Genomic DNA, 21,357 nt, shown 5'->3' on the forward strand with positions numbered 1-21,357 from the left:
CAGACAGGTCAGAGATAAAGTTGTGGAGAAGACTTTTAAAGCAGGTTTGGCAACACCTTAAAACTTATACAGGTTGTGGCATGTCAGTTTACAGAAAGTAGCTACAATATTAAATAGCTTTAAGTAACTACAATATTAATTAACGCCACCTCTCTGTGTATTGCAGGGATTTCCCCATTCGCGGCATGCAGATCTACGACGGCCCAATCAACGTTCAGAACTGCACCTTCCGTAAATACGTCGCTCTGGATGGACGCCACACCAGTGCTTTCGCTTTCCGCCTCAACAACTCGTGGCAGAGCTGTCCTAACAACAACGTGACGGACATCACCTTCGACAGCGTTCCGGTGAGATCCGGACAGAGCTTTTTACACCTCGGTTCTGCTCCGGCATGTGAGAAATGTGTGGCAACGTTTAATGTGTTGTTTAAAACTAATGGACAGGGTTAGTGGCTTCGAGCGGCGAGGAAATGGTGTGATTGATTCAGTCGGGGGTATGTCACGAAAGATTATGATCAAATGGAGGAAAACTCCCGGAGCTGGAGCTGACCGAGGTGTGAGAGAAAGATACTCTTACACTGCCTGGCAAAAGTTTTGGGATGATGTCTTTTGTGAAAAAAAAAGAAAAGAAAGAATATCCATCAGTCACCTTGGCGGCAGTCTGATAGCCAGAACAGTAACCAGCCAGTCTAGACTAAGCTAATGCTGAACTAAACAAGCTATGCTAACCTTACCACAGTCCTGCAGGCACAGCTAGCTCGCAATCTCGCAGCTTTCACATGAAGATGACTCAGCGGAGCAGTAGAGAAGAGTTTCAGCGTTATTTTACAGTCCTAGCATTTAGCAATCCCCTTAACTTTCAGTATTCTTCGATCATTTCTCTTATTCCTAATGTTGATTTCAAGTTAACTTTCGTGGCATTAGCCTGTATAAACCATACGCCGTTTTGTAGTTACAGTTTTGTTACAGTTCCTTTGTTGGGGAACTACTTTTTGGTGGAAGGCACAGTCCGTATTAATGCATATTCATTATGAATTTATTTTCTTTATTCATTTTAAAATAAATAAAAAAAACTTGTATACAAGCAATAGAAGGCTACAATGAATTGGTATGAATTGGTAGTGTTTCATGGTGATGGCGCAAATGAAATAAAATCAGCTGCTAAAAGACGTGTAATAATGTATAATGTTTAATGTGTAAATGCTTTTAGAATAAGCATCGATTCATTTACATATCTGAGATGATTCATCGAATCTCTCCTGCCTCCATACAATAATAAACCTCAATCTGTTGTTCTTCTCCCGTCTCTGATTTGTGATTCAGATCACGTCTCGCGTGTTTTTCGGAGAGCCAGGTCCATGGTTCAGCGAGATGCAGATGGACGGTGACAAGACCACCGTTTTCCACGATGTCGATGGCTCGGTCAGCGAGTACCCCGGCGCGTTTCTGGTCAAGGAGGACAACTGGCTCCTACGCCACCCAGACTGCATCGACGTCCCTGACTGGAGGGCAGCCATCTGCAGCGGGCGATTTGCCCAGGTAAGTGCCACCCTCAGGCTGCCAAAAAAGCACCAACGCCCACACACACACACACAAACACACACTCCTGCGGCTACAAACATGCCTTTCTTTGGTGCCAGGCAAGGTTTGTTTAGGAACACACTTTCCCTGCTTGAGCTAAAACACACACACACGCTGTCCTCATCCAAAACACAACCTTGTTTGGCAGAGTTGAGCGTGCCATGATCTTTAATTTACTCGTGCTGAGCCACAAGACACCTGCCTGCTTCCTGTCTCCAAAAAAATCTGTTTGTGAAAGGCAATCCAGACAGTTCTCAAAACTTAATTTCAATTAATGTTAGAATAAAAATGTAAAACTATATATATACTGTATATGCTACTAGAATAAACCCAATAACCATAATTATATCTACCTGTAAAAATATAAAGCTCTGAAAAATATAAGAGCCCATTTAAAAATAATTCGTTTCTTTGATTTTACTAAATTGAAAACCTCTGGAATGTAATCAAGAAGAAGATGGATGATCACAAGCCATCAAACCAAGCTGAACTGCTTGAATTTTTGCACCAGGAGTGCAGGCATAAAGTTATCCAAAAGCAGTGTGTAAGACTGGCGGAGGAGAACATGCCAGGATGCATGAGAACTTCCAACAAATATTGATTTCTGAACTGCATCTTTTTAGTTATTTCAGCCATTTCTAATTTTCTGCAAATAAATGCTCTAAATGGCAATTTTATGTTTTTTTTAATCATACTTACACTTTTCCCATCAACAAACAAACTTTCGTATCAGACAAATATAACCTGAGTAAATATAAGAAGCAGTTTTTAAATGATAATTTTATTTATTAAATAAAGAAAAAAATTATTGAGCCATTTAGAGATGGTCTTGCTAGTGTGCTTCAGGTCATTGTCCTGCTGCAGAACCCACGTACGCCTGAGCTTAAGGTCACAATATGATGGCTGGATATTCTCCTTCAGGATTGTTTGGTAGAGAGCAGAATTCATGATACCATCAATTACAGCAAGTTGTCAAGGTCCTAAAAACGCAACCCAAAGCAGCCGAAATATTTTACACTACCACCACCATGTTTTACATTCAGTATGATGTTCTTTTTCTGAAGTTCTGTGTTAGTTTTACACCAGATGTAAAAGGACACACACCTTCCAAGCAGTGTATTGGTCAGTGAGTGTATTTACCTGTAATAAACTCTATATAACATTAAAATAAATAATAATATAATTCATCATATGTTTTTTTTCATCTTGCTGCAGATTTACATCCAGGCACGCAATCCGGCCAACCTGAACATGACGATGGTGAAGGATGAGTATCCGGAGCATCCTCTGGAGCTGGTGGGAGCACTGGGGAAGAGGAACCACTACCAGCAGTACCAGCCTGTGGTCACACTGGGCAAGAGCTACACTGTGCACTGGGACAAAGCAGCACCCGCCAATCTGACTGTCTGGCTCATCAACTTCAACAGGTCAGTAACACTGTATACATTACCTTATACAGGGTTATATCCACTGGCCACTTTATTAGAAACACCTACTACTACAGAACCTTGTGTTTCTTTTATCAACTGGCCACTTTATTAGAAACTCCTACTATTAAAGTACCTTGTGCTTTTTACACTCACTGGCCACTTTATTAGAAACACCTACTACTACTAATATACTATCTTGTGCTTCTTTCACTCTCTGGCCACTTTATTAGAAACACCCTTCTTGTAAAGAATCGTGTGCTTCTTTCACTCACTGGCCACTTTATTAGAAACACCTACTACTACTACTGTACTATCTTGTGTTTTTTTTTGCTCACTGGCCACTTTATTAGAAACACCTACTACTACTACAGAACCTTGTGCTTCTTTCACTCACTGGCCACTTTATTAGAAACACCTACTACTACTACAGAACCTTGTGCTTCTTTCACTCACTGGTCACTTTATTAGAAACACCTACTTCTAAAGTACCTTCTGCTTCTTTCACTTACTGGCCAATTTATTAGAAACACCTACTACTACTGTATCTTGTGTTTCCTTCACTCACTGCCCACTTTATTAGAAACACCTACTTGTAAAGAACCTTGTGCTTATTTCACTCACTGGCCACTTTATTAGAAACACCTACATACTACTACTACAGTACCTTGTGCTTCTTTCACTTACTGGCCACTTTATTAGAAACACCTATTACAATAGTACTTTGTTCTTTAATACACATAATGGCCACTTTATTAGAAACACCTATTACAATAGTACTTTGTTCTTTAATACACATAATGGCCAATTTATTAGAAACACCTACTATTAAAGCACCTTGTGCTTCTTTCACTAACTGGCCACTTTATTAGAAACACCTATTATTAAAGTACCTTGTGCTTATTTCACTCACTGGCCACTTTATAAGAAACACTTACTATTAAAATACATTGTGCTTATTTCACTCACTGGCCACTTTATCAGAAACACGACCTAGAAGTTGTGCATCAGCAGTTTCTCTCATAACTATGAGGTTTGTAATAGTGTGTTGAGTGTGTATATAAACTCACAATGAGTAATATACAGTGTTTTCCTGCTGCGATGCTTTTATGTGTGATGCAAATTGCTGTGGTGGAGACACATCTAAACCGCAGTTACTGTTGTGGTGAACTTTATTTGTCAGTATCTCACTTGTGGTAAGATATAAAACATTTCACAACCTAACAGTGAATGAACAATAACTGCAGTAATTTCACAGCATTTCTTCACACTCCAGATTCATTACAGAGAGTGTCTGTAAGGATCGGAAGTGCTTGTCATATTAACTGTCTAAATAATAATTGTTTATCTTTTAAAACCAGATTAACACTAAGCTTCATTAATCTTGTGCATTTACACACAGGATCCTGTAATACTATATGTGACAAAAAAAACAGGTCTCTTCCACCACCTAGTGTTCATGGTGGGCTACTGCGCTGAATGTTGACAGAGGTGGCTGAAGTGAATACAGCTCTGGAAAAAAATAAGAGAACAATTTTTTATTCTAAAAAACTACAGAGAACATTTCTCCCAAATCCCCCCCCCCCCCCCCCCCCCCAAAAAAAAAATTATTGTCATTTAGAACATTTTTTGCAGAAAATGAGAAATGGCTAAAATAACAAAAAAGATACAGAGCTTTCAGATCTCAAATAATGCAAAGAAAACAAATTCATATTCATAAACTTTTAGAAGTTCAGAAATCAATATTTGGTGGAATAACCCTGGTTTTAATCACAGTTTTCATGCATCTTGGCATGTTCTCCTCCACCAGTCTTACACACTGCTTTTGGATAACTTTATGCCTGCACTCCTGGTGCAAAAATTCAAGCAGTTCAGGTGGTTTGGTGGCTTGTGATCATCCATCTTCCTCTTGATTATATTCCAGAGGTTTTCAATTTGGTAAATCATAATTTTTAAATGGTCTCTTAATTATTTCCAGCTGTGTATTACAGCAAGCAGCGACACAGAGATGCAGACTCTATTCTGAGTTTGTATAAGCTAAAGAAAAAGTCATGTTGAGGCGGCACTAACTTAAAATGAACTTGAAAAGAGTAACTTAAAAGTAACTGAGTTACTTTTAAAATCAAGTAATTTATAAAGTAAATTACTTTTTAAAGGGATAATCAGAAATCAGATTACTTTTTCAGCCTTAATATTGAATATTAATCTACAATGTAGAAAATAAATTAACTAAAAAAATTAAAACACTGAATAAGGAGGTGTGTCCAAATAGTTTTAGTTTATATATCTGATTGATTGTGTGTTGTATCAGTTGATTTGCACAATAATTCTGCTTTGAATTTTATAGTTAAGTGAATGAATAATTTATTTAGCTAGGTAGATACATTTGGGGTGACTACACACTGACAATTGAGAGAGAGAGAGAGAGAGAGAGAGAGAGAGAGAGAGAGAGAGAGAGATAGAGGGATAGAGAGAGAGCGAGAGAGAAAGAAAGAAAGAAAGAAAGAAAGAAAGAAAGAAAGAAAGAAAGAACGAAAGAAAGAAAGAAAATGTTCACCACAGTCAGTGCTTTTTTTCCAATCAGATATGGACACTGAGAAATCCAGCAGTCCTCCCTCACAGGATTAACTGATTGCTAATCATAGTAGTTTTACTGGGCTGTCAGATTTAGCGAAATTATTAATGTGGAATGGAACTGCTGTATGAATAATCATTTAATTTATCTCCTCAGTGTGTCTGACAGAGGAGCCTTGGATACATCAGTGACTCTATTACTTTGGATTGAATTGGACAGTAATCTGGGCTACATAAAGATAGAGTCTGTTAAAATATAGTTATTATGATAATTAATTATGTCAACAATTTTAACACTGTGTTCTGCCATAATCGGCTCCACCCGAAGTGCAGTTTTGCTTGTGGTGAAAAGGTGATCTGTTGTGGATCTGATGCAGCTATTAAATATACTTCCTTTTAATTGAGCTAAACTGCTGATAAAGCGCAGTTTAATCTGTTTAATATATTAGCCAGATAATGCACTGCTATGAACAAACACAGCCGCACAACTCTGCACTGTACATCCCATTGAAAATACTGTGTTTAAAAGCGCATTCTGTAGCTTCACACTGCACAGATATACAGCTCTGACCAATCAGAGGAGACAATGTGATGGTGTGGTTTATTGGTGGGTGTTTTGATGCGTTAAGGTTTATGCCTGTGTGAAACCAAACCAAACCAAACAGAGGAAGAAACACTCCAAGTAAACAAACTCATCAACTGATCCAGACCATAGAAACTTTTACAACTTTTACAATTTATACTATTTAGCAAATTAAACTCAAATTCAGAAATCCTTACAACCAAGCTGAGAACATCGCTAATAGCTAATACAAATATAATTACATTTTACATTTCTTACATTCACTTTTTTTATTCACATTTAAATATCCACTAATAAAACTAATAAAAAAAAGAAGTGTGATTTATTGCAGTTGATCACAGAATATTGTTGTTATTAATTAGATACATTTTTTTAATTGATTGACACCACTAGTAATTGCAGAACTAAATCTTAGCTCTTGTTTGTTTTCCACACAACAAACAATAATAAAAACAATACAATTAATTAAACTATTATAAGTTAATGCAATTTTAAAGTAATGGGGCATTTCTGAAAATATAGTGAGTTAAAAATAAAATTACACTTTTTTGAGGGCGCTTTCACACCTACCATGTTTGGTCCAGACATTCAGACTTTTTTAGTTTGGGTCTGAACCAAAGTATCAGGTGTGGAAGGGGCTGCAAACCACAATCCAGACCAACAGACCAGAGTTTGGTCAGAATAAAAGAGGTGGTCTGAATCTGGATCTTCTGAATCATGGTCCGGTTTGTCTGCAGTGTGAATGAAAGCTCTTTTCTAAATGGTTTGGACTTTCGGATCAATTACAGGAAGTTGAATTGGTTGAATTGGACTCCTCTTGGTGAGCAGGTGTATCACGCAGCATATTGTATTTTCTCGTCCTCTTTAACTCAAAACCTTTTAATAAACAGCAAAAATGGAACTATAGTATAATCCCAATAATACACTCGAGGTTCGTGCTATAACGTATAATATTGGCACTGCTGTGCTGATCTACATCCGCAACACAGCAGTGCCAATATTACACGTTATAGCACTTCCTCTTGTGTATTATTGTTTAAGTACAGAGAGACTCCGCACACGTAACTGATGATAACAGGATGTAGTAAACTTCTTTAGTCCGCTCACTAAACTGCAGCGTGAAACCAAAACTATCCAGATCAAATAATGTACACAATCAAACAAACACATGAAACTTGGTATCTAATCACTGAACTGGTCTGTTTTCCTGGAAAGAAATGACTGGATTACCGTGGGCTTCTGCTACCCGAAAGGCACCAACTTCACCATCATCTCAGACATTCACAACCGCCTCACCAAGCAGACGAGGAAGACCGGCGTGTTCATGAGGACGACCCAGAGAGAGAAGATGGGCCACACGCACCAGACACGAGGCTATTACTACTGGGACGAGGACACTGGGTAAGGGCCAGTGCTGCAGAGAGATTAATGATTGCCGGTCTGTCAGTGCTGCACCGAGGTATCAGTTAATAAATCATAATTAGAGTCTGCCTGCGACGCTAAACTGCAAAATAAAGCAGCCATAAATAATGTACAGATTCATACACTACCAGCTAAAAGTCTGGGTTCAACTGATTTAACATTTAAATTTCAACCAGAAGTATTCCTCAGAAGGGAAAATTTGGAAATAAATATCATCAGTGTGTTTCTGCTACCATCACTGTGAAGCCACATAATATTCATTATATCACAGTTAGTTCCGACCCTGCAATGTGATTGGCTGAGAGGCCTATTATGAGTGACATTACCTGTAAGGTGCAGGTAACCTAGCAACGATGCAGCGCTTACAAACCAAACAGCGCAGCTACAAACAGAGCAGCAATGGAACTATTTTAACTCGCAGAGTTTGTATAACCAAACAGATCCTATTTTCTCGTCCTCTTCAACTCAAAATATTTTAACAAACAGTGAAAGTGGAACTGTGGTATAATAATATGTCAGTAATACAATTGAGGTTCGTGCTATAATGAGTAATATTCATCCTTCGACCCCGTGCCTAGCACGCCGTCTTGTGTATATTGCTTAATTCTAAAAAAAAAATAGGTCTGGGAGTTTTTTAGGCTAAGCCACGTGTAGTTCTGTGTAGTAGACTTTCAATACAATACCTGCCTTAATATCCAATACCAATAACAATACAATACCTAAAACAAAAATAAATAGAATAATGAAAGATTAAACATGGAACTAAAGTTTTTTTTTATGTTTTTTAGTTTTAGCCCCGGTACTAAATAAATGGGCGATTTTAATGAGGAAGTAATGTGTTTTATTTTCTTCTTTTTTTGATATATGTATATCATACAAAACTAGTAACATGTCTTTCAAACAGCTGTAGCTGGTACCTTGAGCTACCACGTTGCTGCTAATGGCAAGGACATAAGAGCTACTGTGAACATGAATATATCCCATTCTTTATAGACTAATTCACACACCGTTAATAAAAAAAACACATAATTAGAGCTTAAGAGAACTGGCCATGTTAAAAAAAGAATCCTCACTAAAATTACCAGGTTTATCTGTTCTAAGCAGAGACTGCAACACAATGCCCTTTTCTTTTTTGAATGTTTGGTGCTGTCACACCTTAGCCTGTTTCTGTCCTGTGTTTTTTTCCCCTTTTTTCGCTTTATGTGCTTCTGCCCTCTGTTTTTCTGTCTTGTGTTTCCAATCATGTGCTCTTTTTTTAGCACATGGCGTTGTTTTATTATTATTCTGTTTCTGCCCTAGCCATTAGTGTTGTCACCTTGTGTCTTGTTTGTAACCCCGCCTCCTTGTTTCCGTTCCCAGGAGTCTTTTGTGTGCCTTATATGCTGTGGTTTGTTTTTGTATTCTTTGTGTTCTCCTAGTCAGGTTTGTGTGTTTTTTTGTGCTCAGTCTGGTCTTCAAGTTGTTTTTTTTATAGTTTTGTCATATTATTATATTATATTATATTATATTTATTATGCTATAGGTTACTGTTTTTTTTAATTATAGTTATAACTTCATTTATGTCCGTCCCTTGTGCCTCAGTCCGTGGCAGGTGCAATTACACATTCTCCACAGAGGTGTCTCTAAATCCCCAAATCATAAAGATGGTTATTTTAAAATGTACCAATCATTTCTCAGTCCATCTATGGAACCAAATAGATAGCACAGTAGACTACACACACATATAGTGTACAGGTACCCACACAATATTTACTTACTAGCTGCAGAACTCTAATATACCTATAGATATAATATATCTATAAAAACTCTTATATACTTTACAATGTGCAATACAGACATGTTCATTACGTCATTTTTCATGTGCAGTTGAGGAAAACATTCTCCATATTATTATATTTTTGATTATTCGCTTTTTTTTTTACTTTTTATAATAGTTTATGTTGTTAATACTTTTCTCTGCTTCTTTGTGTGTGCTTTGCTATCACTTTGCTGCAGTAACACTGTGAATTTCCCTGCTGTGGGACTAATAAAGGATTATCTTATCTTATCTCTTAAGCAGCAACAGCAGGCTATTTTGTATTCTGTGTTTTTTTTTCATGTGATGCCACAAAAAAACACAGTTAATTTACATGCACTGCTTTTTTTCAGCTCTGAGTACTTTTAGAAAAAGACACTATAGCAACCAGAGCAACTAAATGAGTTAGAAGACAGCCACATGCTAATATTTTTCTTTATACCAGAAGATTGACCATTGAGCTGCTCAAAAATGTAATCACTTGAGATGTAAATGCTTTCAGAATTTGTAAATTTTAATGGAATTTATCATGTTTTGTTTAAAATCTTTACTTATTCTTGAATGTACAGACTTCAAATCAATCCACACAAGAGTTTTATCTTCAGTAATAGTTCAGTAAAGTCTATATTAGTTGAAAGCAGAGACTGTAAAAAAAGATGGATGCCGTGTCGCCGTTCACATTCATTAAATGAAAATGAAGCCAAAATCTTCCTCCATGTTGGCGATCCTGAAACCCGAGTCTGCGCAGTAGAGACCAGAGGAGAGAGAGAGACTGTGGAGAGACAGCCTACTCATTTACATAAACCCTGCCTCCACAGAGCTCATACAGTCATTGGTCCCACCCCGGCTAGGTTTAACCCAGCCCTTTTACAATAACCACACCTTTTTTGAATAGAGCTGAATAACGTTTTAAAAAATTAATTCTATGGGGATATAAAAAATTGAACAATATAAGCAGAGGTTACACTAGCTGCTGCATTTAAATAATGGAGGTAGAATTACAGTATATTAGAAAAAAACGTGATTGAAAGTTGTCTGTTTTGCCACTGAAACCTATGGGGATGGGTGGAGTTACACAGCTTTCTGCAACCGAACAGCAGGGGGTGCCCGACCTGTGGTGGCTTCACTTTTGAGAGACGATGCTCTGTCCAGATATACACAGTCTATGGTTAAAAGTATAAGGATTTTGATTATAGTTCATTACATGGCTTATAACTGTGACAGAATACATGGCGGATTTATTTTTCTGGATATTCCCGCCTCTAGGATGCAGATTGCTAAGGCCTTGACAGTCATAGATGCTTAAAATAACAATAACTATTATAATAAAGAGTTCTTCATCAAAATGATCAGACAAATACTGTTTTATTATAATTCACACAAAATTAAAAACCATATACAAATACAGTATACATACAAAATAGAAAAAGCAGTAATCCTTCTCACTCAGATGTGTTTTTTTGTCACTGCCCATCCCCAACTGAAGCCTGTGAGCGCTGACTCTCTCAGAGCGCACCTGAAAGCTGCGTGCACACCGTGTATTTCACAATATATAAAAAGTGCTTCAGTTCAGCATGAGGTCCTCGCTATTTTTAGAAAACAATAGAGTTGACTGTTTGCTGTCACAATTTATGAATCATGTTGATGCGTTGATGCATTCCTAAGTAATTAAGCTGTATATACAATGCACGATTTGTGATGCAAATTGCGTCAACAGGGTTCTAAGGGTTTAAATAATAAGCAATTTATATAATTGTGAAAATAATTTAATGAGATGCATGAGTTCATCTTCAAAGCTGGTGATTTGTCTCTGCAGTTTCTTGTCTCTTGTGTCTGATATCTGGTTTTGTTCCTTTAGGCTGCTCTTCCTCAAGGTCCATGCTCACAACGATAAGGACGACTTTGCCTTCTGCTCAGTGAAGGGCTGTGAGAGGGTGAAGATTCAGGCCAAAATCCCGAAAGGCAGCGGTCCCAGCGACTGCATGGAGAGGGCTTACCCCAAGTACGCTGAAATGCCCGTAGTGGACGTGCCAATGCCCAAGAAACTGCCCCGCTCCAGACTGGTGAGATGGATTTGAATTGCTGCCATAGTTACAATATGTAATGTAATTGGTGTTGTAATAATATGGTGTTGTAAAGAGTGAACCAATCAGAACATAACTTATAGTTCTAGTAGGGAGAGTAGGGAATAACAGTAGATAGAAGTTAAAAAATTAAATACAATGTTTTTACTGTTATTACTCTCCATTATTCTCCATTTTCCATTTTCTCATTTTGCTCTTCACTTATAGTTATATTCATACTTTTAATGTTGATTGTACTTTAAGAATTAATGCTGAAATAGGTTTCATTAGGCAAACATCAATAAAGTTCTGAATCCTTTCTCACGTTCTTCACAGCCTCAAGCATCAGAGCACTTTCTGGAAGTCAAGCTGGAGTCCTACAACACTCGCTTCTTCCACATCAAAGAGGACTTCGCCTACACAGAGGTATTTTGCACCTGTATTAGAATTATTTATATTATACCCATTTTATTAAGCAAATGGTTCTGGGTCTAAAATCTGATTGGCTAAACCACATTTGAAGCGCCTGTAAAATATGAATAGAATAACTAATGTAAATTATTTTTTTAATGCATCTTTGCCTTTTTGACCATCATGTTGCAAGGCAGCCATGGCATTTTGCAATGCATTGCCTGTCAGAAGACTTATTTATTATTAATTAATATGTGCAGCTCTGGAAAAACAATAAGATACCACTTTAGTTTCTGAATCAGTTTCTCTGATTTTGCTATTTAAAGATATATGTTTGAGTAAAATGATCATTGTTGTTTTATTCTATAAACTACAGACAACAATTCTCCCAAATTCCAAATACAAATATTGTCATTTAGAAAATGTATTTGCAGAAAATGAGAAAAAAATAAATAAATAAATAAATATTTAGAGCTTTCAGACCTCAAATAAAGCAAAGAAAACAAGTTCATATTCATAAAGTTTTAAGAGTTCAGAAATCAATATTTGGTGGAATAACCCTGTTTTTTAATCACAGTTTTCATGCATCTTGGCATGTTCTCCTCCACCAGTCTTACACACTGCTTTTGGATAACTTTATGCCTGCACTCCTTTTGAAAAATTCAAGCAGTTCAGCTTGGTTTGATGGCTTCCTCTTGATTATATTCCAGAGGTTTTCAATTTGGTAAAATCAAAGAAACTAAGAAAAATTTAAGTAGTCTCTTATTTTTTTCCAGAGCTTTATTTTAAGGAGGTTTTAGATAATCTCCCTTCAGTTCAAAACTCTTCTTATTCATGGTAAAATCGCTGACTGCAATTATTATTCCAAACCATTAATGACTGATAATTAGCTTATTCATTCCACTGGTGTCATTTTTGATTGCCTAAGCATAATCAATATCCTGCATCAATAAACAGTGCAATTTTCACAGCTATTCAGAAGCATTATCATGTATGAATAAATATTGACTCTGGGTTTTGTGATTGTGCTGACCTTGACACAAACACAGTGCATGCAGTATTCAACATTTACTGATTTTCAATAATCACAGATTCTAATAAAAATATGCTTATGTTTTGATTGTGGTTTCAGGTCAATGGTAAGAAGATCTACCAATCAGAGAACGGCGTGCATTTGACTGTGCTGGACAGCCACTCCGGCAAAGTGTTGGACACAAAAGGCTTCAGGAACGACATTCTGATGGGAATCCCAGCTCAGATTGAGAATTACATCAGCAGCCTTAAAGACGAGTGAGCACTGGAATTAGTCTTTAATATACAGCTCTGAAAAAAATTAAGAGACCACTTCAGTTTCTGAATCAGTTTCTCTGATTTTGCTATTTATAGGTTTATGTGTGAGTAAAATGAACATTGCTGTTTTATTCTATAAACTACAGACATTTATCTCAAATTCCAAATAAAAATATTGTAATTTAGAGCATTTATTTGCAGAAAATGCAGAGCGTTCAGACCTCGAATAATGCAAAGAAAACAAGTTCATATTCATAAAATTTTAAAAGTGCATAAATCAATATTTGGTGGAATAATCCTGTTTTTTAATTACATTTTTATGCTCCTCCACCATTCTTACACACTGCTTTTTTATAGGTCCAAATGTTTGTGGACACCCCTCCTTATAAATGCAGAAATCTGCTACTTTCATTTACCAGCAGGACTTGGCACACTGCACACACTGCCACTTTATTATATCATATTCTAATTTTCTAATTTTGAGACACTGTTTTTTTTTGTTTTTTTTACTGCTGTAAGTCATAATCATCAACAATAAAATAAATAAACACTTAAAATAGATCCCTCTGTCTGTAATACATATATAATATATGAGTTTCACATTTTGAACTGAATTCCTGAAATAAAGTAACTTTTCAGTGATATTCTATATTTTTTAGATGCACTTGTATTTGCTAAAAATATAATAATAGGTGCTACAGTTAAATAAAATATAACATTTGTCTTCTACTCCTTCTTTGAAACTTTCAGGTCCATAGTGATGATCACTTCTAAGGGCAAGTTGGTCACCAAGGGGCCGTGGACCAAAATACTTGAAAAGCTGGGCGCAGAGCAGAATGTGAAATTGAAAGGTAATTGTTCTGATTGTTTAGAGTGTTTTTGTTTTTGTCTGTAGTGATTGAATCTGCTGAAAGTTGGTGATCTCTGCGCACTGTGCTTCTCAGCATCCACTGACCCCTTCTCTGTCATTTTACGCTGAGAGTGCGAGTTACTTTCATTCCCAGTCGCATCCACTTGTTTTATCCACTGACAGTTGGCTGTGGAATATTCAGTAGTGAGTAAATTTCACAACTGGATTTGTTGCACAGGGTCTGCATCCTATCACAGTACAAGTGAATTCACTTCGTTCACTAATGTTTGTAGAAGCAATCTGCATGCCTAAGTGCTTGGGTTTAGACACCTGTGGCCATAGAAGTGATTGGAACCTGAGGTAAGTGAGTACAGTACAGGTTTATCAACGGAAAAAATTATCAGAAAGAAAAATATATGTCTTTGTGCTGATTCCAATCCTGTTCATGTACTTTGCCATCAGCTGCCGGCTCCCAGAGGGAGCACAATTGGCCTTGCTCCCTCCGGGTGGGTAGATGGCGCTCTCTCCCCATGACGCTCAAATGTGGCGCTGGGCGGCACGAGGCGTCTGTGAGCAGATGTATCGGGACCGAGTCGCTGCGCTTTCCTCCAAACGCTCTAGCTGCTCAGGCAATGATGCATCGGCAGCAGCTCGAAAAAAGGGGTGAATGACTTCACATGTGTCGGAGGAGGCGTGTGCTCATCCGCATCCTCCTAGTGTCACCACTGGTTGGACAAAAGGGTTGGACAAGTGGATAGCCAAATTGGGAGAAAAAATGGAAATAAAATCTGAAATAAATTTCAAAAAAATAAATAAATAAATAAAAATATGTCCTTGTAATGTTATGTTCTGCATATGTGTGACTTGCTGTTATAGACAATAGGGGGCAGTGATGCTTTACTTTTAATGTGTTCATTTGTGTTTCTGGAGTTGATTAAAACCCATATTCAAGTGAACATCTTTTGTTCTTTAGTGAAATAATGCCTTAAGCATGCCTTAAGTAAAAGTACCTAATAAAACTTCCTGGATAGTCCATACCCAATTAAAATTACTGGATAATCCGTAGTTTATTGTATTATAGTGCAGGAATCTTCAGTACTGCTTGAGGGGAGCTACCTTCTAACAGACTTACGTCCAACCACTAATCACTAATTATTGTAAACTGTAGTGAATTATATTGTATTATAGTACACAATGTAGCGTAATAGTGTAACCAATCTGGATTCAAAAAAGGACACTCTACCGAGACGACTCTGTTGTCTGTGACTGAAGCGTTGAAAACTGCTAGAGCTGCAGGCCAGTCCTCAGTGCTCATTCTGCTGGGCCTCTCGGCCGCCTTCGACACGGTCAACCACGACTTCCTCCTAACTATACTTTCAAACATGGGGATCTCAGACAATGTGCTGTCATGGTTCAGATCATACCTCACTGGGCGCTCGTTCAAGGTGTCGTGGCAAGGACAGCTGTCCTCAGCCCGCTCCTTATCCACTGGGGTTCCCCAAGGTTCGGTACTGGGACCCCTTCTCTTCTCAATATACACTGCCTCTCTTGGTCAGGTTATCCACTCACATGGCTTTTCCTACCATTGCTTTGCTGATGACACCCAGCTATACCTGTCATTCTCACCTGAAGATCACTCAATCTCTGCACGGATATCGTCGTGTCTCTCTGACATATCCTCTTGGATGAAGGAGCATCACCTTCAATTAAATCTCTCAAAGACTGAACTTCTGGTCATACCAGCAAAACCACACAACCTCTCTATAAGCATCGACTCTCTCTCTCTCTCACCGACAAAGGTTGCTAGGAACCTGGGTGTTATGGTTGATGACCAGCTCTCCTTCACGCACCATGTGGCCTCGGTTGCTCGATCCTGCCGCTTAGCGCTTTATAACATCAGGAAAATTAGACAGTTTCTGACGCAACAGACCACCCAACTCCTGGTACAAGCAGTCGTCATCTCACGCCTCGACTACTGCAATGCCCTGCTAACTGGCCTCCCGGCCTGCGTAGTAAAACCACTATAAATAAATCCAGAATGCAGCAGCACGTCTGGTCTTCAACCAACCAAAACGGGCACATGTCACCCCGCTGCTCATTGAGCTCCACTGGCTACCAGTTGATGCTCGCATCAAATTCAAAACTCTTACAATCGCCTACAAGGTGATGACAGAACAGGCTCCTTCCTACCTGCACTCACTCCTGAAGGCTTACGCTACCTCCCGGCCGCTGCGCTCCTCCAATGAACGTCGCCTCGCTTTGCCAAACACTCACACAAAGCAATCCAGACTGTTCTCATACAGAGTTCCCCAATGGTGGAACAAACTACCTTCCACTACCAGATCAGGAGAATCTCTCACTATCTTTAAGAGACTCCTGAAGACAGAGCTCTTCAAAGAGCACTTACTCTCCTAACACCTCTAACACACTAACTACTTCTAACCCAATTTCCTTCTTCCCCTCCTTCACTTCTCTATCCCTTTATTTCCCTTCGACCTCCTTTAAGCCCTATCTAAAAAGGGGTTATCTAAATTCCTATTACTTTTGTACTTCATTATTGTAAGTCGCTTTGGACAAAAGCGTCTGCCAAATGTAATGTAATGTAATGTAATATAGTTTGTAGTGTAGTATAATGCATTACAATGCAGAGTTTATTGTTATCTTATAAAATAGTGCATAGAGCAGGGGTCGGCAGTAGGCAGGTGAGGTTGTTTGAACTATAATGAAAAAAATAAATAAATAAAATGCTTCTCTGAAGAGCATGTATTCAAATGCATAGTGTAATTATAATGCATGGTGTAAAATTAGTGTATACAGCTAAAAAATTAAGGAAAAAATTAAGAGACCAGTTCTTTTTCAAAATCAGTTTCTATGATTTTGCTATGTAGAGCATTTATTTGCAGAAAATGAGAAATGTCTGAAATAACAAATAATATGCAGAGCTTTCAAATTTCAAATAACGCATAACTAGTGCATAGTGTAATATAGTGTATTAAAGTGCTTATTGGAATAACGTAGACAGTGTATTGTACTGTATAGTGTGTTGTAACACATGCTACAGTAAATACTTTATAAAGTGATTTACAAATAGGTTGTTTTCGAGAAAAGCTGAAATAAGTTAACATAATAAATTCTCAGATTCTTCAGCTGAACACCCAGCGTGTGAAAGAAACATGCCGCACATATGTGTGAAGGAGTGGAATGCACACACACACACACACACACGCATGCCAGAGCAGCGGGGTCCTTCCTCCTGCCCCTCCCTTCACATACTACTTTCACATACTACTCTGAATCCCCTCGGACAGAGCTTCTCTACTTTACAGAGCCCAATCTCTCTCTTCTCTCACTTTACTGGGGTAGTTATAGATTTGTTTTTTTTTTCTTTCTACATTAATGACTTGTACACTGAATGTATATTAGAGAGAGTCAGACTACAGAGTATTACACTTTTAAAAGCAATATTAATTGTTTTAATTGTGTGTTTTTGTGTAACTTTGTGTTTTTTTCTGGGACTGTTTCTCTTAAATCCTACCCAGATGGGATTAGTTTCTCAGAGGGACATCTGTAAAAAATATTTCATACTTCTACTCAGTGATAAAACTCTTGCATCCAGACTGAAATTTAAAAAACAAAAGGGTCAGTGAGTTTTTAGGCTTTCTCGGTCACATGACCTCACGTTCAGTAGCTCCTCCATTTCCTATCGCTGTTGAGTTTTTACGTGGATCTCCATGGAAATGAGCACCCAAAGTGTAATCACGGTGCTTGGCAGGGGACAAATAGCTATTTTACTAAACGCAAGGTGACGAAACAGAAGGTGAAAACAGTAGGTAATTCGGCCTGTAATATTTTTTTTTTAGAGGACGTCTGTGAAAAACACATATATGGTAGTTCTGGACAGGAATAAAATCACAGAGGACCCCCCATAAAAGAGAAAATGACCCCAGAATCATGTGATTATGATATATATTTAATTTTGTCACAGATTTACACTTGCACGCCTTCTCACTGCGAACTATCTCTGCATTTCTTGTTCCAGACAAACTGGCCTTCGTGGGCTTCAAGGGCTCTTTCCGACCTGACTGGGTGCGGCTGTCTGTGGACGAAGAGCGAGCCAAGATTCACCAGGTGCTGCCTGTGCCCATAGTGAGGATGATGAAGCTCTGAGAGAGAGAGGAAGAAGCTCCTCTCAGGACTCTCTCGCGGACTCTCGCTAAAGCACCACTGCCGGAGCGGAGGCGCTCGGGCCCCGGCCGCGCCTGCATAGCTTCCGCACAGCAAAATCTACAGCGTTAAATTAATGCCTACGATGTCTGTTTAAGGGAACGTTCTGAGCGAATGAGTTTTTCAGCCTCATGTCCGTCTGTCACATTAATCGTTTACACATGTTTAACTAAATTTCAAGGAGTTCAGAGTCTAATTAAGTCTAATTATTAAAAGCACAACTAACATTAGAGGCTAGTATTGCAGTTGCTAAATAAATATATATTTACTAATCGTTCAAAAAAACAAGTGCAGCCAGATGAATTAATCAAAAGGAATGAGCTTTTTTTGTCTTGGTGGAGAAAACCAACAAATCTGTGTGTGGAGGCACCATTATCAGCTTGAAGATCAGTTTCTAAGCACACATCTAGAAGGCCTGGTGTCATGGTGTGAGGTTGGAGGTGTGAATTTTGTATAGTGCCAGTTCACATTTGTTCTTCATTACAGGCTTTTTGGCCAGATCCCATTTCATCCCTTGGCCCTACCACTTAGTCTTAACCCTCTGTTTTGTGCGTGCATGCCTAGGGGTAGGGTGTCCTGATTTTTGTTAGGCTGGAGGGGTAGTGTTAGTGGAAGTGTTAGGGCACACTCAAAATATAGGACTGAGAATCACTGGCAAGACAGCAACACAAGCAGCCAAAGAAAACCACAGATTTAAAAATTAAAATAACCACTTTATTACCATATTTAAATATGTATTTCAAAGTTTTATGGACATTTTTTCATATAACAAGCATTAATAAAATGTTAGTAGTTCATCTCAGTAGCCTTATGCTAAGCAACATCACCCTAGGTGTGATGTGGGGAGAGAGCACTATCTACCCACCCCAAAGGAAAACAAGGCAAATTGTGCTCCCTCAGAGCTCCGGCAGCCTATGGCAAGCTACATGAACGGGATTCGAACCGATCTTCCGATCATAGTGGCAGTGCTTTGCTCACTGGTCTACTCGGAGCCCATCATGGATTTGGTGTTTTGGGGAAATGTAAAATAAAACAAGCAGTGTCCAGTTGGTAACTTTTATCTTCCTTCTGAATAGCATCACAATCGTATGTTTCCTTCTGGGTGCAACTATCTTTGCAGCAATTTCTTGTTGCATATTTCTACATGGGATGAAATTCACATTATACAGCTCTGGAAAAAATTTAGAGACCACGTCAGTTTCTGAATTAGTTTCTCTGATTTTGCTATTTATAGGTATATGTTTGAGTAAAATGAACGTTGTTGTTTTATTCTATAAACTACAGACAACATTTTTTCCAAATTGCACATAAAAATATTGTCATTTAGAGCATTTATTTGCAGAAAATGAGAAATGGGTAAAATAACAAACAAAGATGCAGAGCTTTCAGACCTCAAATAATGCCAATAAAACAAGTTCATATTCATAAAGTTTTAAGATTTCAGAAATCAATACTTGGTGGAATAACCTTGGTTTTTAATCACAGTTTTCATGCATCTTGGCATCTTCGCATGTTCTCCTCCACCAGTCTTACACACTGCTTTTGGATAACTTTATGCCTGCACTCCTGGTGTAAAAATTCAAGCAGTTCAGCTTGGTTTGATGGCTTGTGATCATCCATCTTCCTCTTGATTATATTCCAGGTTTTCAATTTGGTAAAATCAAAGAAACTCATCATTTTATGTGGTCTCTTATTTTTTTCCAGAGCTGTATATTCACAAAACTCAGCAACTGCACATTGACTTCTATTACGAATGAAATCCGGCTTTCTAGTTTGTTGTCTCCAACAGGAAAAAACACATTTTTTTTTTCTGTGGTAATTAGAACAGATGTGGCAGACAGAGGTTAGGCTGATCCATTCTGAAGACCTCCTTTAAGTTCAGCCTGACTCAAATGACCTCTATTAGAGTTAATTCAATGCTGGGGGTTTTGCTGTGTAAGGACTACTGAACTCCAACCTGCCGACTCAAACCGACGCATGCATTCATGTCGCCTTTCCTCCTCCAGCTCTTCAGCTCCCTCTCCCACCAGATCGATGTACGATGTCAATGTACGTGATAATGTGGACGTTACGTAATTTTTTCTTTTCTTTTTTCCTTATTTTTTTTGTGTCGTCAGTGTATTTTGGAGAGAAAAAAAACAAAACAAAAATTAACCAACATTCCTCATTTTCTACGCCCTCCCTGTGGTGTTCTCCTCCATGTCATTCCAGAAAGATCTATCTTTTTTTTCTATCCTGTAAAAAAAAAAAAAAGAGTTTGTAAGATTGTAAATGTTGTGCGGTTTTCGCCATTTAATTATCGCATATCGGAGTTTGTGGTCAGTTTGTTTGTGTTGTAGCATACAAAAGAGCCAGCAGGGGAAGAAACGAAAAAAAAAATACAAATTTAAAAAGCCTTCAGATGTAAAACCAACAGCTACAGAGAAAGTTAATGCAACCCCAGTGCCCCCAGAAACACCACAAAAAAAAAAAACAGCTACAGAAAAGATGGGTTCAAACCTGTGAAAGGATCTGGCAACCTGTATTCCATCTAGCAAGAAGCGTGAAAATGCCGAAATAGCTGGTCTTTTTTCGGAGATTTCATTTGTAATTTGTTAGTGATTTGTATGTTTTATGTGTTTCTAAAATTCCTCAGATTGATAACAGAGATATATTTTATACTTATTTATTGTACAGGCACTATTGAAACAGATCTAGAAGGGACGTCCTTTTCAGTTGTAATGTATTTCTGTCCTCTCTGTATAAAATTAACCTGTTCAACATTTTTTTACGTTCCAGCTTTTCTCGTATCATTCAGAAATGACATGCATTAACCCTGAGTTGTACATTGATGTGATGTAAATGTGACGGATTTTAAAGTAATGGAACGTATTGCTTTGGATCAAAACCTTTTGTAAATAAATGATGAAGATACACTTTCTCTTTCTGCTTCATGTTTTGTTTTTTGTTTAAATTTTGTATATTTTGCTGTATTACAAATGTTTGCACTAAGATGCCAATTTTCATGGGAAAGGAACTACTGTAGTTTCCTATCCCATGAATTTCGCCACATGCCATGCAGTTTTAATTTTGACAGATGATTTAGTTTTATTCAAATGATTAGTATTTTGACTAAAATGTAGTCAAATTACAAGTATG

The 21,357-nt window shown here is 37.9% G+C and overlaps 1 protein-coding gene across 2 annotated transcripts in view; it reads left to right on the top strand.

The window, feature by feature from the left end:
• LOC103025118 (cell migration inducing hyaluronidase 1) overlaps nt 1–21,139 on the top strand; it is a 216,943-nt gene extending 195,804 nt beyond the window's left edge. For both annotated transcript variants that reach the window (XM_022669508.2, XM_022669509.2), the window contains exons 21-29: nt 167–347; nt 1,323–1,538; nt 2,796–3,007; nt 7,380–7,565; nt 11,240–11,444; nt 11,781–11,870; nt 12,988–13,145; nt 13,896–13,996; nt 18,035–21,139. In XM_022669508.2, coding sequence (XP_022525229.1) covers nt 167–347; nt 1,323–1,538; nt 2,796–3,007; nt 7,380–7,565; nt 11,240–11,444; nt 11,781–11,870; nt 12,988–13,145; nt 13,896–13,996; nt 18,035–18,162 — 1,477 coding nt within the window. In that variant the 3' untranslated portion in view covers nt 18,163–21,139. The remainder of the gene's footprint in view (nt 1–166; nt 348–1,322; nt 1,539–2,795; nt 3,008–7,379; nt 7,566–11,239; nt 11,445–11,780; nt 11,871–12,987; nt 13,146–13,895; nt 13,997–18,034) is intronic.
• The last annotated feature ends 218 nt before the right edge of the window (nt 21,140–21,357 follow it).

The sequence above is a fragment of the Astyanax mexicanus genome, chromosome 16 (genome assembly GCF_023375975.1).
Source record: "Astyanax mexicanus isolate ESR-SI-001 chromosome 16, AstMex3_surface, whole genome shotgun sequence".
Classification (NCBI taxonomy): Eukaryota; Metazoa; Chordata; class Actinopteri; order Characiformes; family Acestrorhamphidae; genus Astyanax; species Astyanax mexicanus.